The sequence below is a fragment of the Meriones unguiculatus genome, chromosome 1, assembly GCF_030254825.1.
Source record: "Meriones unguiculatus strain TT.TT164.6M chromosome 1, Bangor_MerUng_6.1, whole genome shotgun sequence".
Lineage (NCBI taxonomy): Eukaryota > Metazoa > Chordata > Mammalia > Rodentia > Muridae > Meriones > Meriones unguiculatus.
This window is the reverse complement of record NC_083349.1, coordinates 163,227,000-163,247,398: the sequence shown is the minus strand read 5'-3', so window position 1 is coordinate 163,247,398 and position 20,399 is coordinate 163,227,000. Positions and strand designations below refer to the sequence as shown.

The window sequence follows — 20,399 nt, the reverse complement described above, 5'->3', positions numbered from 1 at the left end:
CCTGCAAGTTTGTCTCTTAGGGCTTCTGGATAGCTAGCTGTGGAAGAGAGGTATATCACTGGTCACTGCCACTGTGCTGAAAAAGTTTCAGATTCCATGCGCTGTAAGAGCCTATCTAAAAGAAACACTATTGGGATGGTAGAGAAGTCTCAGCAGTTAAGAGCCTCTTTCAGAAGGCTTGGATTTGATACTCAGCACCCACATCGTGGCTTAGGACCATGTATAATTCCAGTTCCATGGGGACCTATCTTCTGAACTCCTCAGACACCTACATGACATATACTATACACATATATAAATTCAAGCAGAACACTCATATATATATATGTATATATTAATATTTTTTAAAAAATAGAAAACAAAATAAACTACGAAGTAGAGAACTTCTCTTTTGCTGTCTCTCCAATGCCCTCTATTGACAACTTAATGTCATGTTAGCTACTAAAAGTGATATGATTTGACCTTTTTTTTTATTAATTACACTTTATTCACTTTGTATTCCCCCTGTGGTTCTCTCCCTCTTCCCGTCCCAATCCCTCCCTTCCTCCACCCTCTGCATGCATGCCCCTCCCCAAGTCCACTGATAGGGGAGAACTCCTTTTCCTTCCTTCTGATCCTAGTCAATTAGGTCTCATCAGGAGTGGCTTCGCTGTCTTCTTCTGTGGCCTGGTAATGCTGCTTCCCCCTCAGGGGGAGGTAATTAAAGAGCAGGCCAATCAGTTCACATCAGAGACAGTCCCTGTTCCTATTACAATGGAACCCACTTGGCTACTGAACTTCCATGGGCTACATCTGTGCAGGGGTCTTAGGTTATCTCCATGCATAGTCCTCGATTGGAATATCAGTCTCAGGAAAGACCCCTGTGCTCAGATTTTTTGGTTCTGTTGCTCTCCTTGTGGAGTTCCTGCCCTTTCCAGATCTTACTGTTTCCCACTTCTTTCCTAAGATTCCCTGCACTCTGCCCAAAGGTTGCCCATAAGTCTCAGCATCTACATTGATAGTCTGCAGGGCAGAGCTTTTCAGAGGTCCTCTGTGTCAGGCTCCTGACTTGTTCCCTCTTTTCTTCTTCTGATGTCCAGTCTCTTTGCCCTTCTGGATAGGAATTGAGCATTTTAGCAAGAGTCCTCCCTCTTGATTAGTTTCTTTAGGTGTACAGATTTTAGTAGGTTTATCCTATATTATATGTCTATATGAGTGAGTATATACCGTGTGCATCCCTCTGCTTCTGGGATAGCTCACTCAGGATGATCTTTTCCAGATCCCACCATTTACCTGTAAATTTCATGATTTCCTTGTTTTTTTATTGCTGAGTAATATTCCATTGTGTAGATATACCAATTTGTGCATCCATTCCTCCACTAAAGGGCATCTGGGCTGTTTCCAGCTTCTGGCTATTACAAATAAGGCTGCTACAAACATGGTTGAGCAAATGTCCTTATTGTGTACTTGAGCCTCTTTTGGATATATGCCTAGGAGTGGTATAGTGGGATCTTGAGGAAGCGCTATTCCTAGTTGTCTGAGAAAGTGCCAGATTGCTTTCCAGAGTGGTTGTACAAGTTTACATTCCCACCAGCAGTGGAGGAGGGTTCCCCTTTCTCCATAACCTCTGCAGCAAATGTTGTCTCTTTTTGATCTTAGCCATTCTGATGGGTGTAAGGTGAAATCTTAGGGTCGTTTTGATTTGCATTTCCCTGATGGCTAATGAGGTTGAGCATTTCTTTAAGTGTTTTTCTGCCATTCGATATACCTCTGCAGAGAATTCTGTTTAGCTCTGTACTCCATTTTTTAATTGGATTACTTGATCTTTTGCTGTTTAACTTCTTTAGTTTTTTATATATACTGGATATCAGCCCTCTGTCAGATACAGGGTTGGTGAAGATTCTTTCCCCATCTATAGGCTGTTGTTTTGTTCTGAGGACAGTGTCCTTTGCTTTACAGAAGCTTTTCAGTTTCATGAGGTCCCATTTATTGATTGTTGCTCTTAGAGCCTCTGCTGTTGGTGTTCTGTTCAGGAAGTTGTCTCCTGTGCCAATGAGTTCAAGGGTATTCCCCACTTTTTCTTCTAAGCGGTTTAGTGTGTGTGGTTGATTTGACCTTCTTTCTTCCTTCCTTTTGTTTGGCCAATAAGTTTATTGTCTATGAAAAAAAAATCTTCATAGAAAGATTAGCTTCATAGAAACATTAGCTCTCAGCAGCCCATTCCTGAGCTCTGAGGACGCTTGCCTTCTTTTGAGCAACCCAATCTTCAGGGCAAGGGGAATTTTGGGACAGTTCTACTTCTTTACTTCTTTCTTGAGCTTCTTCTCATAGACTGGATTTTCTCAGATAGCAGCAGGAACTTTATCATACTTCTCTTCCATTATGTTTGGAGTTATGTTGTTCTTTATGTACTGAGAGAACTTTTTTTTTAAGATTTATTTTTTTATATGGTATTCTGCCTGCATGTGAGTCAGCCCGCCAGAAGAGGGTACCAGATCTCTCTAAAGATGATTGTAGGCACTATGTAGTTGATATAGTTGCTGGGAATTGAACTCAGGACCTTTGGAAGAACAGACAGTGCTCTTAATCACTGAGCCATCTCTCCAGCCCGAGAACTGTTTCTTATATGTATCTCCATTTTTCTCCATTAGTTAACACCATAATTTGCGACATTCTGACCAATGATGTGCTTCGGATGTACTTCTGCACTAAACTCCTTGTTTTCAGAGACATGACCAGGAATTCATTTGGTAGTATGAGGGATAGACAAGCCTTTATCCAAAGCTCCCTTCAGGGCCCCAAAAACTTTATTGCCATTTGTAGTTCAGACAAGGCCTGCAAACAAATAGCAAGAGAAGCACCAGGCTGAGCATCAATGCTTTCCTCACTGTATTCATCTCCATCTCCTCCACTTGAGCTATTGAGAAGCCTGTGGGCCAGCAGCAGGCCAGCACAATGGGCGGCAGCATGATTTGTCAGGCCAACTTTCACACCACATTTCGGCAGTTTGTGTGTATATGTTACGCAGGCTATCATATCCCCTTCTATATGGGCATACGCAATCTGGCAGATGATGTCTCTGCTAGTCACATGAACTATAATCCTGTGCTTTGGTGTGTTGTATTTATTTTTGTCCTGGATCACCAGTTGTTTCTGAGTATAATAGTCAGTTTTACTCTCTTATCGCCTTCTAAATATCACTTGGTATCTCTTAAAATAGGCTTATTCTTGACAATGTTCACAATCCCCATCCTGTGGAACAGACACCTGCAACTGCAGCTCCACACAGACCTATAGGCCCAACCATGCAAAGGTTGGGGGTGGGGAAGGAAGTTTGACTGTATTTCTTAAACCAAGCAATGGAGGGTATATTTGGAATCTTACAGTAATAATGTTAACTGGCCATTTCCTTTAATTGGAAAAAATCTTATAATGAATATATTTCATTGGGACTCTGCAAAACAATCAATAGTTGTAAATATAGGGCTAAAAAGTCAACGAAACAACTGTAAGCCTATCAGCAGAAGCGTAAGCAGTTATGAGCCACTGGGATTTGTTCTTAGACAGTTGTACACAGAAGGAGAAGAGAATCTGCTATGATCTACTGTGCTGTAGTTAAGTACAGTATGGTAGCTTGCCTGGAATGAGACCAACCAAGTTCCTGGTTTAGAACTATTGACTGTTTCTCAAATGTCTGTTATCTTTGTTTTGAAAATCAGCATTCAAATGAAGTTAGGAATATGACATTAAATTTAAACAAATCTGAAGAAGAGATATCAGCCTAATCAGCAGTGGGGAGTTAGTTCTTAATCTACCTTTAGAGATAGGCATGCAGGGTACATATACTCCTGAATCATCTACAGGTTTGTATTTGTGTATATGTTTATCCATTTATCTACAGAATGAGTCCCCAACTCATTGTAATGCTTTTCAGAGGACTAAATGACTTTGATGGTTGTCATAATAGGCATTATGGCTTCTGAAGTGGTCTCTTGGACATCTTATTCTGAAGACACCCAGCTGTCATGTGTAGGAGACTTAGGCAATCCTGTAAAGGGGCCTAAACAGAGAAGAACTTAGACATCAACAAATAATCAGTACCAACTTACTATCCATATGAGTCAGGTTCTTGCATAGTAGGTACTCCATTCCTTACTGAATTTTTATATGACTGAGTATTAGCTGAAAGCTTGATGCAATGTCATTAAGAGTCTCAAACCAGAACAACAAAATATCTCATAAATTTCTAACCCACAGTGTTTGGAATTATTTTGTTTTATAATAAGTACAGGCTTATAGATCAATAATCTTTGGGAATGGAATTTGTCCCCCTTGTACCCCACATCATAAATTTAAAAAGAATAAACACATTTTTGTACTGAGGCTGTAGTTCCGTGGCAGAGTGCTTGCCCAGCATGCATGAGACCCTGCATTCAATCCACAGCACTGATAAAACACAAGAATAAACATATTTTTGGATTAACCAAACGGGAAGAATAGGCCTAACAGTGAATGCTAAAACTGCAGATGTTAACTCATTTATAACAAATGTGGATGTTTATACAACTAGCCATGCTATGATTTTCCTTTCTCTGCAAATGTTTCCTAGCCATTCAGAAATATGGGAATAGTGACTGTGGTATTTGGAAGACTGATCTAGTTGCCTCTAACATGTTTTTGAAAGCTTTTCTTATGAGTTATACTGATCCTCATGTTTCAATTTTGGCTCCATACCTGGGACTTTAGGTTTGTACCACTGGGGAAACTCTTTTTCATTTTCTACAAGATGGTTTATAATCAAACATCTGAGACCAATTACAAATTTTAAAAATAGTGCTGAAATGAGCTAATTTTCCTGGGCTTCCAGTACAGGTGTTCAGTTTTTTGAAAATAGCACACTTGATTGAGACTTGATTAGATATTTTGTTGCACAGCATCATAAAAAAAGTCGAAGGTGTTTAAAGAGAAAATAGAAACAATCAGAAGCCAGATGGCCAGTGTCACCTTTGAAATCTGCAGCTGCAAAATGACTTGACCAGAACCTTTTGTCCCAAGATGGCAATCTATCAATGAACCAGCCAGCCAGGCAGCCAACCAACCAACCAACAAGCATCCTCAAGGTTTTTTTCAGGTTCCTAGAAGATACTTCACATTTCAGATAAAATGTTTGAATTTTAAGAAGCTAAAAATCTCACAGTATGAATCACTATATGCTGTTTTTTCTTAGCTGTCTCCCCCCTACTTTGATGATTAAAAGAAACAGAAGTAAGCATTCCACAAATACTGGAAATTAATTTGTTATTTAAAAATAATTTTATATTTCTTTTACTTTTTTAAAACGAGTGCTACTCCATAGACAAATATCAACCTTAATCACTAGCTTACATGTACAGAAAAGTTAGTATTGCTGAAGATTCATCAATTATCACAAATTTTTCATTATCTGTTAACACTGTATTCTGAAGAGAGCAACAAAACCCATCAAAAAACAAACAAATGAAAAGCAAGTGGTTTTCTTAGAATCTGTCTTTAGAACAAATTATAAGTGACACATACAATTGTACTCTTGCATTTTGAAATTTTATCTGCCACAGAGTTAAACAGGTATGTTAGTGCCATGGAAATGCCTCACCTTCTCTATCATTTGCTTATCCCAAACTCATCCCAAATTCAAAGTCAAATCGTACCAATATTCTGAGACCACAATTTTCAAAATTATTTATATCCACAAGTTTGAATAAAATAGAATATTCACATAATGTGCATAATGTGACTCAGTTCAACGGGAGCAAACTTAGTTTAGTAACCCTCTTAATACAAGAGGTTATAAGGTTTAAAATCATCCCAGAGGGGGCTGAAGAGACAGTCCAGCTGTTAAAAGCATTTAATCAGAGGACCTGGGTTCAAATCCCAGGACCCACATGGCAATTACTGTCTGTAACTCCAGTTCCCTCACACAGACGTACATGCAGGCAAAATACAAATGAACATAAGATAAAAATAAATAATTAAATCATCCAAGACAACACACAATTTAATTTCTTGATCATTTTGTTTTTCGTGTTTTTGTCTATGCTACTAAACCTTTGATGGACTCTACTTACCATTGTGAAATGCCTTAATAATTGTGAACATTTTGTGGCTAATGTACATTTTATGGTGCTGCGCGAAAGGGTTACATCAACTCGAAAATATTCCTGAAGACTGAGTCATAAGCCTACATGACAGGAGCTGCAGGATTGGTTGGTGGGGGTTATAGGGAGTTCCTGGGTTAAACAGGATCCTGACATAAAGCAATCTTGTGAAGACAGATCACAGTGTCATTAAAGACCCAGCCTCATCCTCTCCTCCTCCGAGCAGAAAGGGAAGGGGACATGGGGGAAGGGGAGTTGAGAGGCAGGAGGAGGAAGGACTAGAAGGAGAGGAGGGAGGGGAAGCTGCCATCTGATGTAAAGTAAATTAATTAATATGTTCTGCCATTTTTTTTTTCTTTTTTGTTGGTTGCTTCTTGTCCCTCATGAATATATAAGCTGAAGTCAAATAGCCACTAGTTTTAAGGAAGTCTGAAGAGGTTTTTTTTTTTTTTAAATCTAGAATTAGGTCCCACAGGAGTGACTGGATAAAGAGCAGTCGTAGAAAACCTTTGAGTCTAGGGGCCTATGGTCACAGTGACTGGAATTGGGGACTTCACTCTTGCTAGAGAATAGAATTTGCGACACCATGGCTATGATTTCTAGGGTATCCTATCATAAATACAAGGAACTATGGAGAAGGGGTAAGGCAGGATTTCTCAATCTTCCTAATGCTGCTGACCATTAATACACCTCCTCATGTTGTGGTGACTCCAATCGTAAAATTATTGTTGCTACATCATAACTGTAATTTTGCTACTGTTATGAACAGCAATGTAAATATCTATTGTGTGAAGCCTGTGAAAGAGGTCGTGACCCATAGGGTGAGAACCACTGCCTGGCGTAGGGGATTCTGCCCTCTTAACTACTGAGAATTTCCTCTTATCCAGTAGCAGCTTTTAAGTCCTTCCAAAGGGCAAAGGAAGAGACCAGCTCCTGAAAGACCCTCCAAGTGGTAGCCTGGAGCTGTGAAAACTCACATCTAAAACTTTAATTTACTGTGTGGATCAGTAAATTGCAAAAATGAACAGGGCACTCATCCTTGGTTGGTCATGTGTAAACTGCAATACAGAAAACGAACGTTACCGTCCACCTTCAGGTCTCTCTGTAATGAACAAAGCTGACCTAAGAACTAGAGACATTTTGGGAGAACTGAGAGGAACTGGGAGAGACCGAGGCTTGACAGAAGCCATAGTCCATATGCCTGGCTTTAACACAGCCACTTACTCATCGGTATGCAGTAGGACAGGCATCCTCGGTTCCTAAGCCCAGGCTCACTCTGAGCTCCTCACAAGACACGTGGCCCTGTTTTGCAGGCAGCTGACACTCAGGAAAATTAGAGCCTAAGTTTGACTCAGCGCCAGGATGGATACATTAACTTTGCCGAGCCGGCTCGTGGGACGAAGCACTTCCAACACCTTCGGGGTGTGGCGAAGGCGGCGGACGCTAATGTCAGCCAACGCCAGCGGTCGCGCCTTTAGGGGGACCGGGTACCCCGCCAGCCACTCAGTGGGCCCAGCAGGCCTCGCGGGCGGCGCTAACCCGGTCCGGCCAAAGAAGAGCGCCGCGAGTGACGCACTTCCGCCTCGCAACTTCCGGCTTACCCGGGACCCGGACCCTCCTCGCAACAACAATCTCGGGTGCTCGCGCGGCCCCGTCCCCGCCCTCCTCCTGCCTGCCACCTGCCGCCCGGCCGCGCCTGCCGGGACTGCCTAGCCGCACTCGGGAGGGCCGGCGGCTTGCCCGCTGCCACCGCGCCGCCCCGCGAGACCGGGAGGGCGAGCGCCGCGGAGCAGGAAGGGAGCGTCCCGCGGCCGGGGCGGCCTTCCTTCCCTCGGGCTCGCCCCGCCCTGAGCCTCAGCCTTGCTTTCCTCAGGCTCGCTCTGCGGCCGCGGCCTTCCGCCAGGCTCGCTCTGCGGCCGCTACCTCCCCCTCCTTCCAGGCTCGCTCCCCTCTCCGCCGCTGCCTTCTTCCTCTCAGGCTCGCTCTCCGGCCGCCGCCCAGGCCGCGCGGCTGCTAGCGTGGGGCCTTGTTGCGTTTCAGCTCGGGGGTCGTCGCAGGGGCGGGGCGCTGAGCGGTCCGCCGCGGCCTCCCCATCGCGTCCTCCCCGGGTCGCCTGCCCGCCTTCCTCCGCAGTCCAGAGCCAGGCGGAGCCCAGACCTGGCGGGGACAGCTGCACCCCCGGCCCGGCACCCTGAGCCTGCCACCACCACCACCACCACCGTCCACCGTCCACCGTTGGTACCGGCAATGGCCTTCGTATCGCCCGATGTGCTTGTGACTGATTTGGATCCAGAATATTGAGAACTCACTTCTGTCCCCATCCCAGCCCTGCCCGCCAGGTTAGGGCTTAGCTGCAGCGCCGCTAGACTGTCCAACTTTGAGAGCACCATGGACCAAAGTGGGATGGAGATTCCTGTGACTCTCATCATTAAAGCACCGAATCAGAAATACAGTGACCAGACTATTAGCTGCTTCTTGAACTGGACCGTGGGGAAACTAAAAACGCATCTATCTAACGTGTACCCTAGCAAACCAGTAAGTGTGAAACTGGATGCAGCTGCCCTGCCCTGCTGCCCCGTGTGCCCGGTACCTCTCCCAACTTGTCCCCTCCTCGCCAATCAAATAGGTCTCCATTCGAAATACTTTTAGTTGTGAGGTTGCGGGTGTCTCCTGAGTGAACTGTCATTATCATCTTCCTAATGAGGTTCAGTTAATTAGTTTGCAGAAATACCAAGAGACAAGGAATTTGCAGTTATGCAAAAGGGACCATCTTCCATGGAACTTAAAGTCATCTAATGTGAATGTCAAATGGTATTTTTGTTTTTCAGATAAAGAATTATTGTTCATATTAGAACTTTCATTGCTTTCTAGGCTCAGGAATTTGTTCACGGTGAAAAGAATTTTTTCTTGGAATAAGTATGTAACTTAGCGAAAATTATACTTTAACCATCACTCCATGGCACTGGCTGTAAGTTGCAAATTCACTTCCAACTTCCCACATCACATTTCTCGTGAAGAGACTACAGACATTGAGACACGTGCAGCCCTTCCACATACCCCAGTCATTTGTTGCCTGTTTTATTCTCTTGTATCATCTGTTCTTCAAATCAGTATGGCTTTGTTTCCCATTCTTAACTATATCTCGGTGTTGTAAAGAATGATGCCATTTGTCCCTTAATTCGAATTTGAAGGGATGTAGATAGTAAGTCTTGGAATAGTTTAGAGAAGTATGTCATATAGAGTGTGTTAAAATGAGGCTTTCATATTCTCTATTGTGTAACTTTTATTCTTAATATCTAGTATTCAACTACTAAATTGTATTTTTAAGTAATGAAGAGGCTGGTTTCTTAGGGTAGAAAACATTTTGGCATATTTACCACCAGCTGGTCAGAAAGCAACCAGCTGCGCCTCCAGCCAGGCACCAAGAAGATGCTTGGTCAGTGTTAAGATGTTTATGAGTTGGAACTGTGTCTGCTGTAGCTATTGTTTGATGGACTTCTGGAAGAGCCCCTGAATTAGTGTGCTGCAAAAGCTGGAGGCTGATTTTTTTTTTTTAACTTATTTGGCATTAGCTGTATTTGTGACACAATATTTTTAGTATATGCAGGAACACTTAAGTTACTTAAGTAGTTGGAACAAATACTTAAAAAGAGCTTTTGCTTATTCAAAACTTAAGTTTGAAAGTTAAGATTTACATTTTGAGGATAGCAATTTGCTAAGAAATTGTGATATATAAGACTTTTCTACTACATATTGTTGATTTTTCACATTTTAAAAATGGAACACACCTTGTGAAAATAGTTCTAATTGAAAGGCATTCATTTCCACAGTACTGTTCATAACACAGCCCCAAATTTTAAAGTACGTTCTTAAATCTGTATCCACCCTGTATGTATCGTATCTCTACATCATATATACTATACAGGTGTATATAGACTTTAAATTGCTATTTTAAAGTACATTTTAAAATTTTTTCACCTGTATTATATGTACATGGATGGGATCTATGTGTTGCACTATTAACACAGTTAAGGAACTTGGTCTGTAGTTTGTGGATGAGGAATTTGCATTAAGTCTAGTGTAGGGTAATCTTAACACTGAAAGGAGCTGAAAGCTAGAGGATCAGCACTTCAGGATCATTCTTAGCTGCAGATGGTGAGTTTGAAGCTAGCATGATCCTGTCCCCCAAACCAAAACAAATTTATTACTATTCTAAAACTTTTCTCTTAAAAACAGAAGCGAAAACACTATGTGAGATAGAATTTGTCTTATCTGCTCTGGGATATGCCTGCTGAGGCTAGAGGTTTGGCCTTGTACGGCTAGTCACTAGTGGAAGACTGTTGGTACTGCTGTATACTCACGCCTGAGGAGGAGATCACTTGCTGAACTTTTTCCTAACTTGCCTGCCTCATAGACACACTGGAGATTCTTTTGGAGGCTGCACCACATTCCACATTAATGACTTAACCATGTAACATTTCTCCAGCAAGTTTTCTGAATGAATTGTAATGTTCTGTCAAGTACATTTCTAGGTTGAAAACTTTGGGTAATTATTAGACTTGACAGATTTCTGTTCTGACTTATAACTTGAAGTTACTTGGAAATATCACACTTGTTGAATGACTGTAGTTATATCCTGTAGCTATAGAAGACATCAACTCTAGAAATTGGAGTCATTAAAGTTTTCTTCATAAGGTTGTTCAGAATCCAAAATATTTTGTAGTTAAGATTATATCAGTAGTTCAGATTCATATGACTGACCACAGTGTCTCACACTGGCTCTTTAAATGTTTTAAGTGTTGTATCCTAGTTGTATATGCATGTGTGAGTGCTTCACCTTCGTTCTGAGATAAGGTCTTACTGTGCTGCACAGCATGATCTCAAATTCCTGGGCTCAGGTGATTCTCCATCTTAGCTTCCCAAGTTATGGGGCTCTAGGTGCTCATGACTACTATGCTGCTCCTGCTGCTGCTTCTTTCTCTTCCTCCTCCTCCCCCTTCAACAACTACCATTCTTTCAGCGTTAATGTTGCACAGATGATTCTAAACTTTATATTACCATAATAATTAGTAATACAGTTCTAAGTAAAAAGACTAGATAGTTTAGTGTGCATGGAGGGGAAGATTTTTTTCCTAGATAAGAATTTAGACAATTGTCATACATATGTGAAAAATGTTTCTAAATCATTAAAAACTCCCTTGTGGAATTGAGCTCTTGGGATTCAGTTAACTTCTAAAGATACTGGTATTTGGTTTAGGAACTGGGAAGTGCACCACTACCACCAGTTCATAGTGTTCATAGTGTTTTAGATTAGTGTAAAGTATACAGGACATTTGCTGTTATTTGGTGTGTTTAGCTTTTCAGTTCTGAAATTGGCCTGAAGTGTGAAATAATCATTTTTAATTTTCAGTAATTACTATAGGATGTTGAAGATATCTGTCAAAAGGCCACTTAAGTTTTGGATACTAGTCTGAACATGGACGAAGTTATCAGAGATGAAAATATGAAAATGGTTGAACTTTGCATTGTTCAGTAGAATGTACTATCAAATAGAAATTTAAAATACACAAAATTAGCCTAAGTTCAGTTAGGTACTTTCCTATGTCTTTTTACCATTTGCTCTTATTTGCAAATGATAGCTAGAGATGGAGTTGACCTACCCTGAATTTGAGTTGAAGGCAAACCTTTCCAGTGCTTGTGGTCAAAATGCCTTGTGATTGTATGTCTTACCTCTGGGTATATGATCTCTGTCTTTGTTGTTTATGGTGGTAAAACACTAAAGCAATCACTATCAGTTCCTCAGTCTTCTGTCTTCCCTGGTTGCCTACAGAGGCTTGTGCTGTCTTTTCAAGCTGTTCTTTTACTTTACTGCCCTTTTGGAATTAGGCAAGAATAGAACCAAGTAAATAGTTTTGTTCTGAGACTATGACATTCTGCAGTCCAGAAGGAAGAAAGTTTTCCTTTTCTTTAATGGAAATAGTATGTCTTAGAGCTTTTGGAACTTTTTTGTTTGCTATTTTGTAATTCCCTACTACCTTACTTAGCTCATTAAAAAAATGTAGTAGTTTGACCACTTCACTACTGTTGATTTCCAGATGATAGAATCCATGTACATGATTACTTTTTACGTGTTAAGATAGTTGTCTTATATAGTTTTAACATATGTAAGAGGGCTTCATGTCATCTAGCAGTATGGGTCAGATTTTCAAAAATACTTGTGAACAAGTGGTAATAACAAATTTAATGCGAACATGATGAGAAATAGATGTATGGCATTTTTAATGACTGCTGAGTAAGTTTTACTTCAGTATTTTGTAGTCCTATTCTCATGTTTTTCTCGTTAAAAATAAAATGTAAAATTTTGTTTAATAATGCAATAATGCTTTTTGGGGGTTCTAGAGTTTTTAGTTTAAATTTCTCTTTCTGTAATTCTCAATCATCTAAAATAGTTTTATTTAATTTCTCTGATTTTAAACTGCCATTTAAACCGGGTATGCTATGTAATGTTTATCTGTGGTAGTCATCTTGTGATGTTAGCTCTTTCATAGATGGGAAGACAGACACTTGATGATTCTTGCCTAAAGTCATAGAACTCAAGAAGAATTTGGATTTGGTCAAAGTCAGAAGTTGGTCTGACTTGAAAGACAAGGTCTTTAGACACACACACACACAGCTATATACAATTACATGAAGTCTGCCATGTAGTGACTTGACTGTCAGTACCTATACACATTAAAGAATTTTTTTTAACGTAAGAAAAAGATATACATTTGGATGCTATGATAGCTAAAAACTACATAGTTGGGTAACATAGCCTTTATTGTGCTAGCACCTAGTCAGCTTACTGTGTGGTTATTATTGTTGGTTCTGATGAACTATAGGGAAAATGTGAGAATGTAATATTTTAAGAGTGCATGACATGTTGCTTTGGTCTCTCTCATATATTAATTTTTGTACTTTGGTGTTATTGTATACACATCTTTCATATGATTTAATGGCCTGTGAGTAGGAACCTTTTATCAGGGCATATTCTTTCGGAATTCCAGATAATGTATTTTCTGAAGAGTCTGTATGCTGCTTGTTGCTTTAAGGAGATAGGAGCCAGAGGCTGTTGGGGTAACCATGCTTCCATTTACAGTATTTCTGAATCCCCCAGGGCTTTGTGAATTTGTGACTTTGTGAATGTAATTGGAGAGACATGTTTAAGAGTTTACAAAATTTTTCACAGAATCCATATTTTGTGTGCTTCTTTGTATTAGCTCTTTAAAGTTATTTGACACTCATGACTGAGCTGTGTATAGGTGGCTGTGAAATGTAGTAGTTTCTATTTTTAAAGTACTTGTATGTTAGTTATAACTTACTGGTCAGTTGAAGATTGCTTTCATTTAATCAGCATATATTTTAAAAATTTACATGTTTTAAAATTCAAAAATAATATTTTGAAATTATGTGGAATTTTATTATGCTAAAGTTGGCATACTGGGTTATGACTTTAGTACAGAGGGTTTTTTTGTCTTTGTCTTTCTTTTTTTCTTCCTTTCTTTTTTTGAGACAAGTTTTTTTTAATAAATTACTTTATTCTGATTAACTTATAGATAGAGGGATCAAAGCTGATTTAAGGAATTACTCAAACACTTGCCCAGTCACAGACTGTATAAATCTCAAAATAGGCATCTTTTGCCTGCACATTATCATTCCCTATTACACATGCCCTTCTTGGTGGTTTTTGTTTGCTTGTTTTCAATTTTATGCTATGCCTACAGCGATACCAGTAGGTGTACATATATACATACATGCAAATATACAGGAGCTTTTGTGCTGTATATTTGGGCTGTGGTTCTTATCTACTTCTGTCCAAACTTCTGTTAAAAAAAAAAAAAAACTTTATCCAGGATGGTATTTTTTATTTGTTTGTTGGTTTGCTTGTTTATTTTGTATTTTGTCAGGTTTCTTGCTTTGGCTTTTGTCTGCAGAGTTTTTCTGGCCAGCTGGTTAAGCCCATGTTTGAATAGAATAGCTGTGCCTCTAGATTCCGCACAGATCTATTAGGATCTTCCAAGCTTGTTAGGTCGCTAACCCTGCTCCACCATCCGTGACCACTCAATCTAAGGAAGACTTAGGGAAGAAATGTACTGATGGGATTGGCTGACTGTTGGCTATAGGAGTGAATGCCAGGAAGAATAGTACTGCTAAACAGTGATAATTCTATTGATTTTGTGCTGCAGAACCATAGAAACAGTCCAGTACTTCTGACTTGCTAATACTGACTCTTTTTAATTCTTAAACTTCGAAATTCACTTGAGATCTGGGGGTTTTTGATAGACACTAGCATCACTTAACTAGTAGAGAAGTAGATTTTCTCCCCTCCCCCATTTTAAAATTTGTTCTTTGGGAGTTTCATACAATGTGTTTTGATCATAGTCACTCTCCAGAGAAGTGGGTTTTCAGTCAAGGAAAATGATAATGAAGAAATCACGTCATCCACTTGTTTAAGTTAAACTTTGATTTAGAAAACTGCTTCTTCTAATGCTGTAGATTATACCAAAGCAACTAGATGTACATAAAGTTATTTTTACCTGGTTTGTCTCATATTTCATTTCATTGCTACTTAAGTTGAAATGATTGTTTTTAACATGGGAAAGTTTTAAATCTCACTTACCTAATTTAGGCCTATGAGAAGCTCATTTTTTTTTCAAAATAAAAATATGTTAAAACTTAGAATGATCAGAATGCATTTGAATATTCAGTTGAGAGGAATACTTTACTAAATTATAATTCACATACTATGTAAAGTTTGTCATTTAAATTGTATAGCTCAGTGGCATTTTGTATTTTTCTAGTTATTGCTATTGCCTACTTGTAGCACATTTTCATCACCTTCCAAATATATCCCTTATCCAATTAATAGTCACTCCCTATTTGTCTCCAAGTATTGGTAACCACTAGTCATCTTGTCTATGGTTTTTCTATTTAGGATATTTCATGTAAAGGAAATAGATATATGGCATTTGTATCTGGTATCTTTCTCTTAACCTAACAGTCATCTATGTTATAACATGTATCAGAATATTTCTTACGGATGGCTGTGTCATTGTATGTGCATGCTTGTACTTTATATCTTCATTCAGTAGTAGATGGACATTGGGTTCTTTCCACTTTTTGGGCATTATTAATGATGAAATTAAGAACATTCTTATATAAGTGTTGTTGTGGACATTTGACTTCAGCTCTTTGTGCCATATACCTAAGAATATAATTGGATATACTGTGTCTTAAGGTGGCCATTTCTCATTCTACACAATTGCAAGTCTTCAACAATTTTATACCATCAGCTGTGTGTGAGTTCTGATTACCTTACACCTTTGTCTGCATTTTGTTCCGCATATTCTAGAGGATTACCTTAGTTTTGTGTTCTGCGTCTCTGAAAATTGATGTTTTCTTGCTATGAACCACTATGTTAGGGGAAAATGCTAAAATACTAACATACAGTTATTCCATTATAGTCTACTAATATTAGTGCATCATTTGTAGAAATTAACCAGATGAATTTTTTTCTAGCAAGAGTTTCAAAGTAGCCATTATGATTAATAGAATATTTCATTTTATTCCTTAAGTACTTGTAAAATAATGCTAAAATTAATTTTTCCCCAAATTTATGCAAACTGTTTTGAATTTGCAGTATTTCAGTTAACATTGAATTTAGTGTCTGCTTACTTGGGCACAGTGCTGTGCTCTGGGAACACAATAATAAAAAGGATAATGGACTCTTTTTTTGTAACATTCATATTTCTTTTGGGGACACAAACATGTAAATATAATTGGCGATTGTGGTTTGTTTCAGGATGGAAAGAAACAATGAGTGAGAGGAGAAACTACTAAGTTGGTAAGTCAGCAAGGCCTGGCTGAGACCATTTAAAGTCAAGATCTAAAAGGATGATTAAAAGCTGCAGGAGCTGGTAAAGAATACCACAAGCAGGGTGCCTGAGTTGGGAAAGATAAGTGAATGCTAGCTTGGCTAGAGAGTGGAGGAGGAAAGAAAACTGCTAGAGGAGGTTGGAAAGAAACAAGAAGTCAGGATTGGCTACAAATAAGGAATTAGAATTAAAAGTACTGTGAGATGGTTCTGGGTGAAGGCGCTTGTTCTGTGTGCCACACCATGAACTCACACATAATAGTAATAATAATAAGCTATAATTTTAGAATTAAATCCTATGTATTTTAGAATGGGACAGGATTGATTTATTATTAGGGCATTGGCCAGTAGAAATGGGAAAAAGTTATGTCTGAGCAGATATTCTTAACACATTTGATGGCAGTTATGTACAGGAGGCAAGATGAAAGAGGGATTGGGTGTGCCCAGGTATTTCACTTGAAGAACCAGTGGCAGGTGGGCTAAACATGGGAAAGAAGAAAGAGGAAAGAATGGGGAATTGTCATTTGGCGTCTATTGTTGGGTTTTTTTTGCCTGTGAGTTGCCTGTTAAAACAGGAGACCACGTTTTTGTTTTGTTTTTTTTTTTTTCAATGTTATTTATTCTATGTATGAGTGTTCTATCTGCGTGTACACCTGCATGCCAGTGTGGTTGCTGGGATTTGAACTCCGGACCTCTGGAGGAGCAGACAGTGCTTATGTGCTGAGCCATTTCTCCATACCCACACAGGAGACCATGTTACATAGCAATTGGATATATGGGTCTCAGTCTGAGAAAAACAAAGCACTTGGGTGGAAAGACAATAAAGTTGCCTTTTGGAATTGGATGGACAATTGAGCAAAAGGCCATAAGGGTCAAAGACCAACAGTACTATTAAAATGAGACCAGACTCTTCAGTCCATCTTTTAGTGATTCAAATGGGGAAGGCTGTGATGTCATCTTGTAAATATCAGAACCTTTTGTTAGGTGCTCCCTCTTACCCTCAACCTGTTAAAAGCTTGGTTAGGTTAGTCATTGTCTTACCTTTCTGTTCAGTAGCTTTAAGAATTAGTAGTAAGCTTTATGAAGAATTTTTGGGGAAAGGGATTCTCTCTGGGCTATTAGTCATTAGATGATATTTTTGAGGTTAAATAGGATATGCATTGGCTTTATTTATTTATGTATATATGTATGTATGTATACATGTATGTATGTAGTTATTATTACTTTTTGAGACAGGGTTTCTCATGTGTAGCCCTGGCTGTCCTGGAATTTGCTCTGTAGACCAGGTTGGGCTTGAACTCAGAGATCTGCCTACTTCTGCCTTCTGAGTGCTGGGATTAATGGTGTGAATCACCAGGACTAGTTAGTTATAAATTTAATAATTATGCATACTTTCAAATGAGAGATCCATAGTTTGGGACATACGAGATTTCAAAATACTTGATTTTGAAATTTTATCTTCAATATAAAAGCCATTATCAACAGTTTAGATCACTGTAGTTAAGAGATTTTAGTACTTTGGTTTTTAATTTGATTTTAAGGGGTGTTTTTGGAGCTAGTGTTACAGGCAATTGTAAGACACCCAACTGGGTTCTGGGAACTGAACTTGGGTCCTCTGCAACAAATCCTGTGCTGGTTAGAGTTTTTTGTTTTTGTTTATTTTGTTTGTTGTTTTGATACAAGGTAAGGTCATCTGTGTAGAAGTAACTTCAGTTGAGAAAAATGTCGCCGTCAGAGATGTTTGGCCTGTAGATAAGTCTGTGGACATTTTCTTGGTTAATGATCAAAGTGGGAAGGCCCATCCAGCTGTGGGCACTGCCACTTCTGAGTAGGTGGTCCTGGGTTGTGTAAACACAAGCTGATTGAGCCATGGATAACACACCAGTTAGCAGCATTCACCTGTGATCTCTGCTTCAGTTCCTGACTCAAATGGTTCTGCCCTGACTTTCTCAGTGATGGATTGTGACTTGTGGTTGTAAGATAAATTAAATCAGTTTTTTTTTTTTTTTGGTCAATATTTTATCACAGCGATCAAAAAGCAAACTGCAGTTAAGAATGCACACTAGATGCTGAGCCATTTGCCCAGCCCCATGAGACCGGGTCTGTCACTGAAGCTGGAGTGCAGGGCTTCATCAGTGAGCTTCAGGAATCTACCTGTCCCTGTCTCCTAGCCCTGCGATTGTAAGGTGTTTGTTGCTGTGCTTGGATTTTGTGTTAGGGATCCTAACTCAGGTCCTCATGCTTGATTGGCAGGCATTTTACTGAGTCATGTCCCTAGTCCTAGTACCTGTGTTTTAACCTGAGTAATACTACTAATTCTGTTGTAACTTATATTGTAGTTTTTAAGCATGTGCTTCTGGAGACCGAAGTGTCTGAAGCTGCTGCTTCTGGGGAAATTTAATCTTGAACTGAATTGTAAAATTGTTTTTCTAGTGTGTTTAATATGCATTATTATTAATATTGTGTACATTAGTGGCTTATAGTAGAAGTCTATGTGTGTGTATATCAGTGATCCTTAATACTGCATTTTCTAACATTTTTATTTCTTTCTCAGAATGATAGTTTCTGATTGATTCCATTACTGTTACAGTTTTAATAAAAAAGTAGAGATTTTCTATATAGAATGAAAGTAGATAATGTACAGGTCACTTACCTTAGAAGTAGTTGACAAACATTGCATTCTGCCACTAAAAATCCAAAGTTAAATGACTTAAGCTTTGGATGTGGACCTTTTGCCAATATAGAAATTATTTCTCTGGATGTGGACGTTTTGCCAATATAGAAATTATTTCTCTCTGTGCAGAGAAGTTTAAAGACTTTGGTTGTTACTTATAAATGTCATTTGAAATTGAGACTGGAAAGTTGTTTTCATATGGGTCAAGGTTTTCTTGTTCAGCTAGTTGTAGTTTTAGCCAAGTTTGGTTTTGTGTTTTATATACAGAATAACCTGTTTCTGTAAGTTCAGCTCCTACACCTAGTACCCCATTCCCCAGTCATTAGTAGCAAATCAGTGATGTTGCTCTTGATATTCTATATTTTTCTATACTGCAATTTCAACTTTTCTTTCAATTAAAAATAATCTTCCTTTTGTCATGCAAATATTGTTTCTTCTTATAAAAAAAAAAGCAAAAACCACAAAAGAAAAAATACAGGAACAGAAGAATACTAGACCTTCGTGGATCCTACTTCTCTTGTAAATATGTCTTCTTTCTCTCCTGGAGGGGCAAAATGCCTTGTTAGTTTTACTGTTTCTGATTTTATTGATGTTCTTTTCTCTTGAGTCTATTCCAGTAGGTTTGGTGTTATTGTTTTTTTGTTTAATAGCTGTTACTCTATGAAATTGTTTTTATCAGCATTATTAGAGATCTATTTGTAGTGTGCTTCGTGGGGAATGCAAAGATAAATAGAATAATGTCAGAAAGGTCCCTGAATGTCAGAAACATAAGAATACATAAGAAAAAACAAACATATTTACTGGTATTTAGATATAATAGAATATTACACCCTTGTCAGAAAGAATTAGGAAGTTATTTGTGAATGCCTAAGGTATTGTCTGCAGGATATACTGAGAAAGTATGGCATCAGAAAATAAGCCCAGTTTTCTGCCTTTTATGTAAGAAGGAAAGGAGAACTTAGATTTGTATTCATATAATGAGAAGGCATACAAAATTATAGGGGGAAGGAAAGCTTATTTACTTGAACAAGGCACTTCTAAATGCTTAGACCACTGAGAAATATGATGCTCCTTCCCCAGCAACCATTAACTGCACAGCTCTTCAGGGCCCAGTTCTGTGCAGGTAGCCTCTGTTAATGTGAATCTGGGCTTGATTAGCCATATCATTTTCAGAATATAGTCTTTCACATTTCTTCCCATTCTCTAGCTTTTGTATTCTTTCCATACCTTTGTCACAATGATTTCCTGAATTTTGTTGGGGAAGGTGATATAGGTATCCTGTTTCAACAACCTTGTATGCTCAGCCTTTGTCCAGTTGTGACTCTAAATTAACTGTTTCCCACTGCATACAGGAGCTGAGAACATAGCTCAAAATAGGCTGAGAATAGCACTAATTTGGTTTAAACATAAAAATGTAAAAGGCAGTTTGACGTCATATACATTTAGTAGAACAACAGTAGTAGATTCCCTCCTGGGGCCTATGATCTGCGTAGCTATGAGTCTATCACCAGGTTTACAGTACCAAGCATGAATAACTATGGAGTGGCTCCATGTGCAATCAGAACCTACAGCACTCATGCCACTATTGCACCAGTGACATATTTTGCCTGGCAGGTTGGTATTGTAGCTCCCAGATAAAGCTCAGTATTTTGACTGCATATCCCTATTGGTATTTATCTTAAGGACAGATAGGGGGAAA

General features: G+C 39.1%; 2 protein-coding genes across 2 annotated transcripts in view; one reads left to right on the top strand and one right to left on the bottom strand.

Moving 5' to 3' along the window:
• Positions 1 to 315: 315 nt before the first annotated feature.
• LOC110553212 (large ribosomal subunit protein uL18) lies at positions 316 to 4,205 on the bottom strand. Its single transcript, XM_060371083.1, is given in 3 exon segments — positions 316 to 2,838; positions 2,841 to 3,200; positions 3,203 to 4,205. Coding segments are annotated over 3 exon segments (600 nt in total). The 5' UTR covers positions 3,231 to 4,205; the 3' UTR covers positions 316 to 2,626.
• Positions 4,206 to 7,704: 3,499 nt separating this feature from the next.
• Herpud2 (HERPUD family member 2) overlaps positions 7,705 to 20,399 on the top strand; it is a 42,860-nt gene continuing 30,165 nt past the window's right edge. The window contains exon 1 of the mRNA XM_021644996.2: positions 7,705 to 8,648. Coding sequence (XP_021500671.1) covers positions 8,502 to 8,648 — 147 coding nt within the window. The 5' untranslated portion in view covers positions 7,705 to 8,501. The remainder of the gene's footprint in view (positions 8,649 to 20,399) is intronic.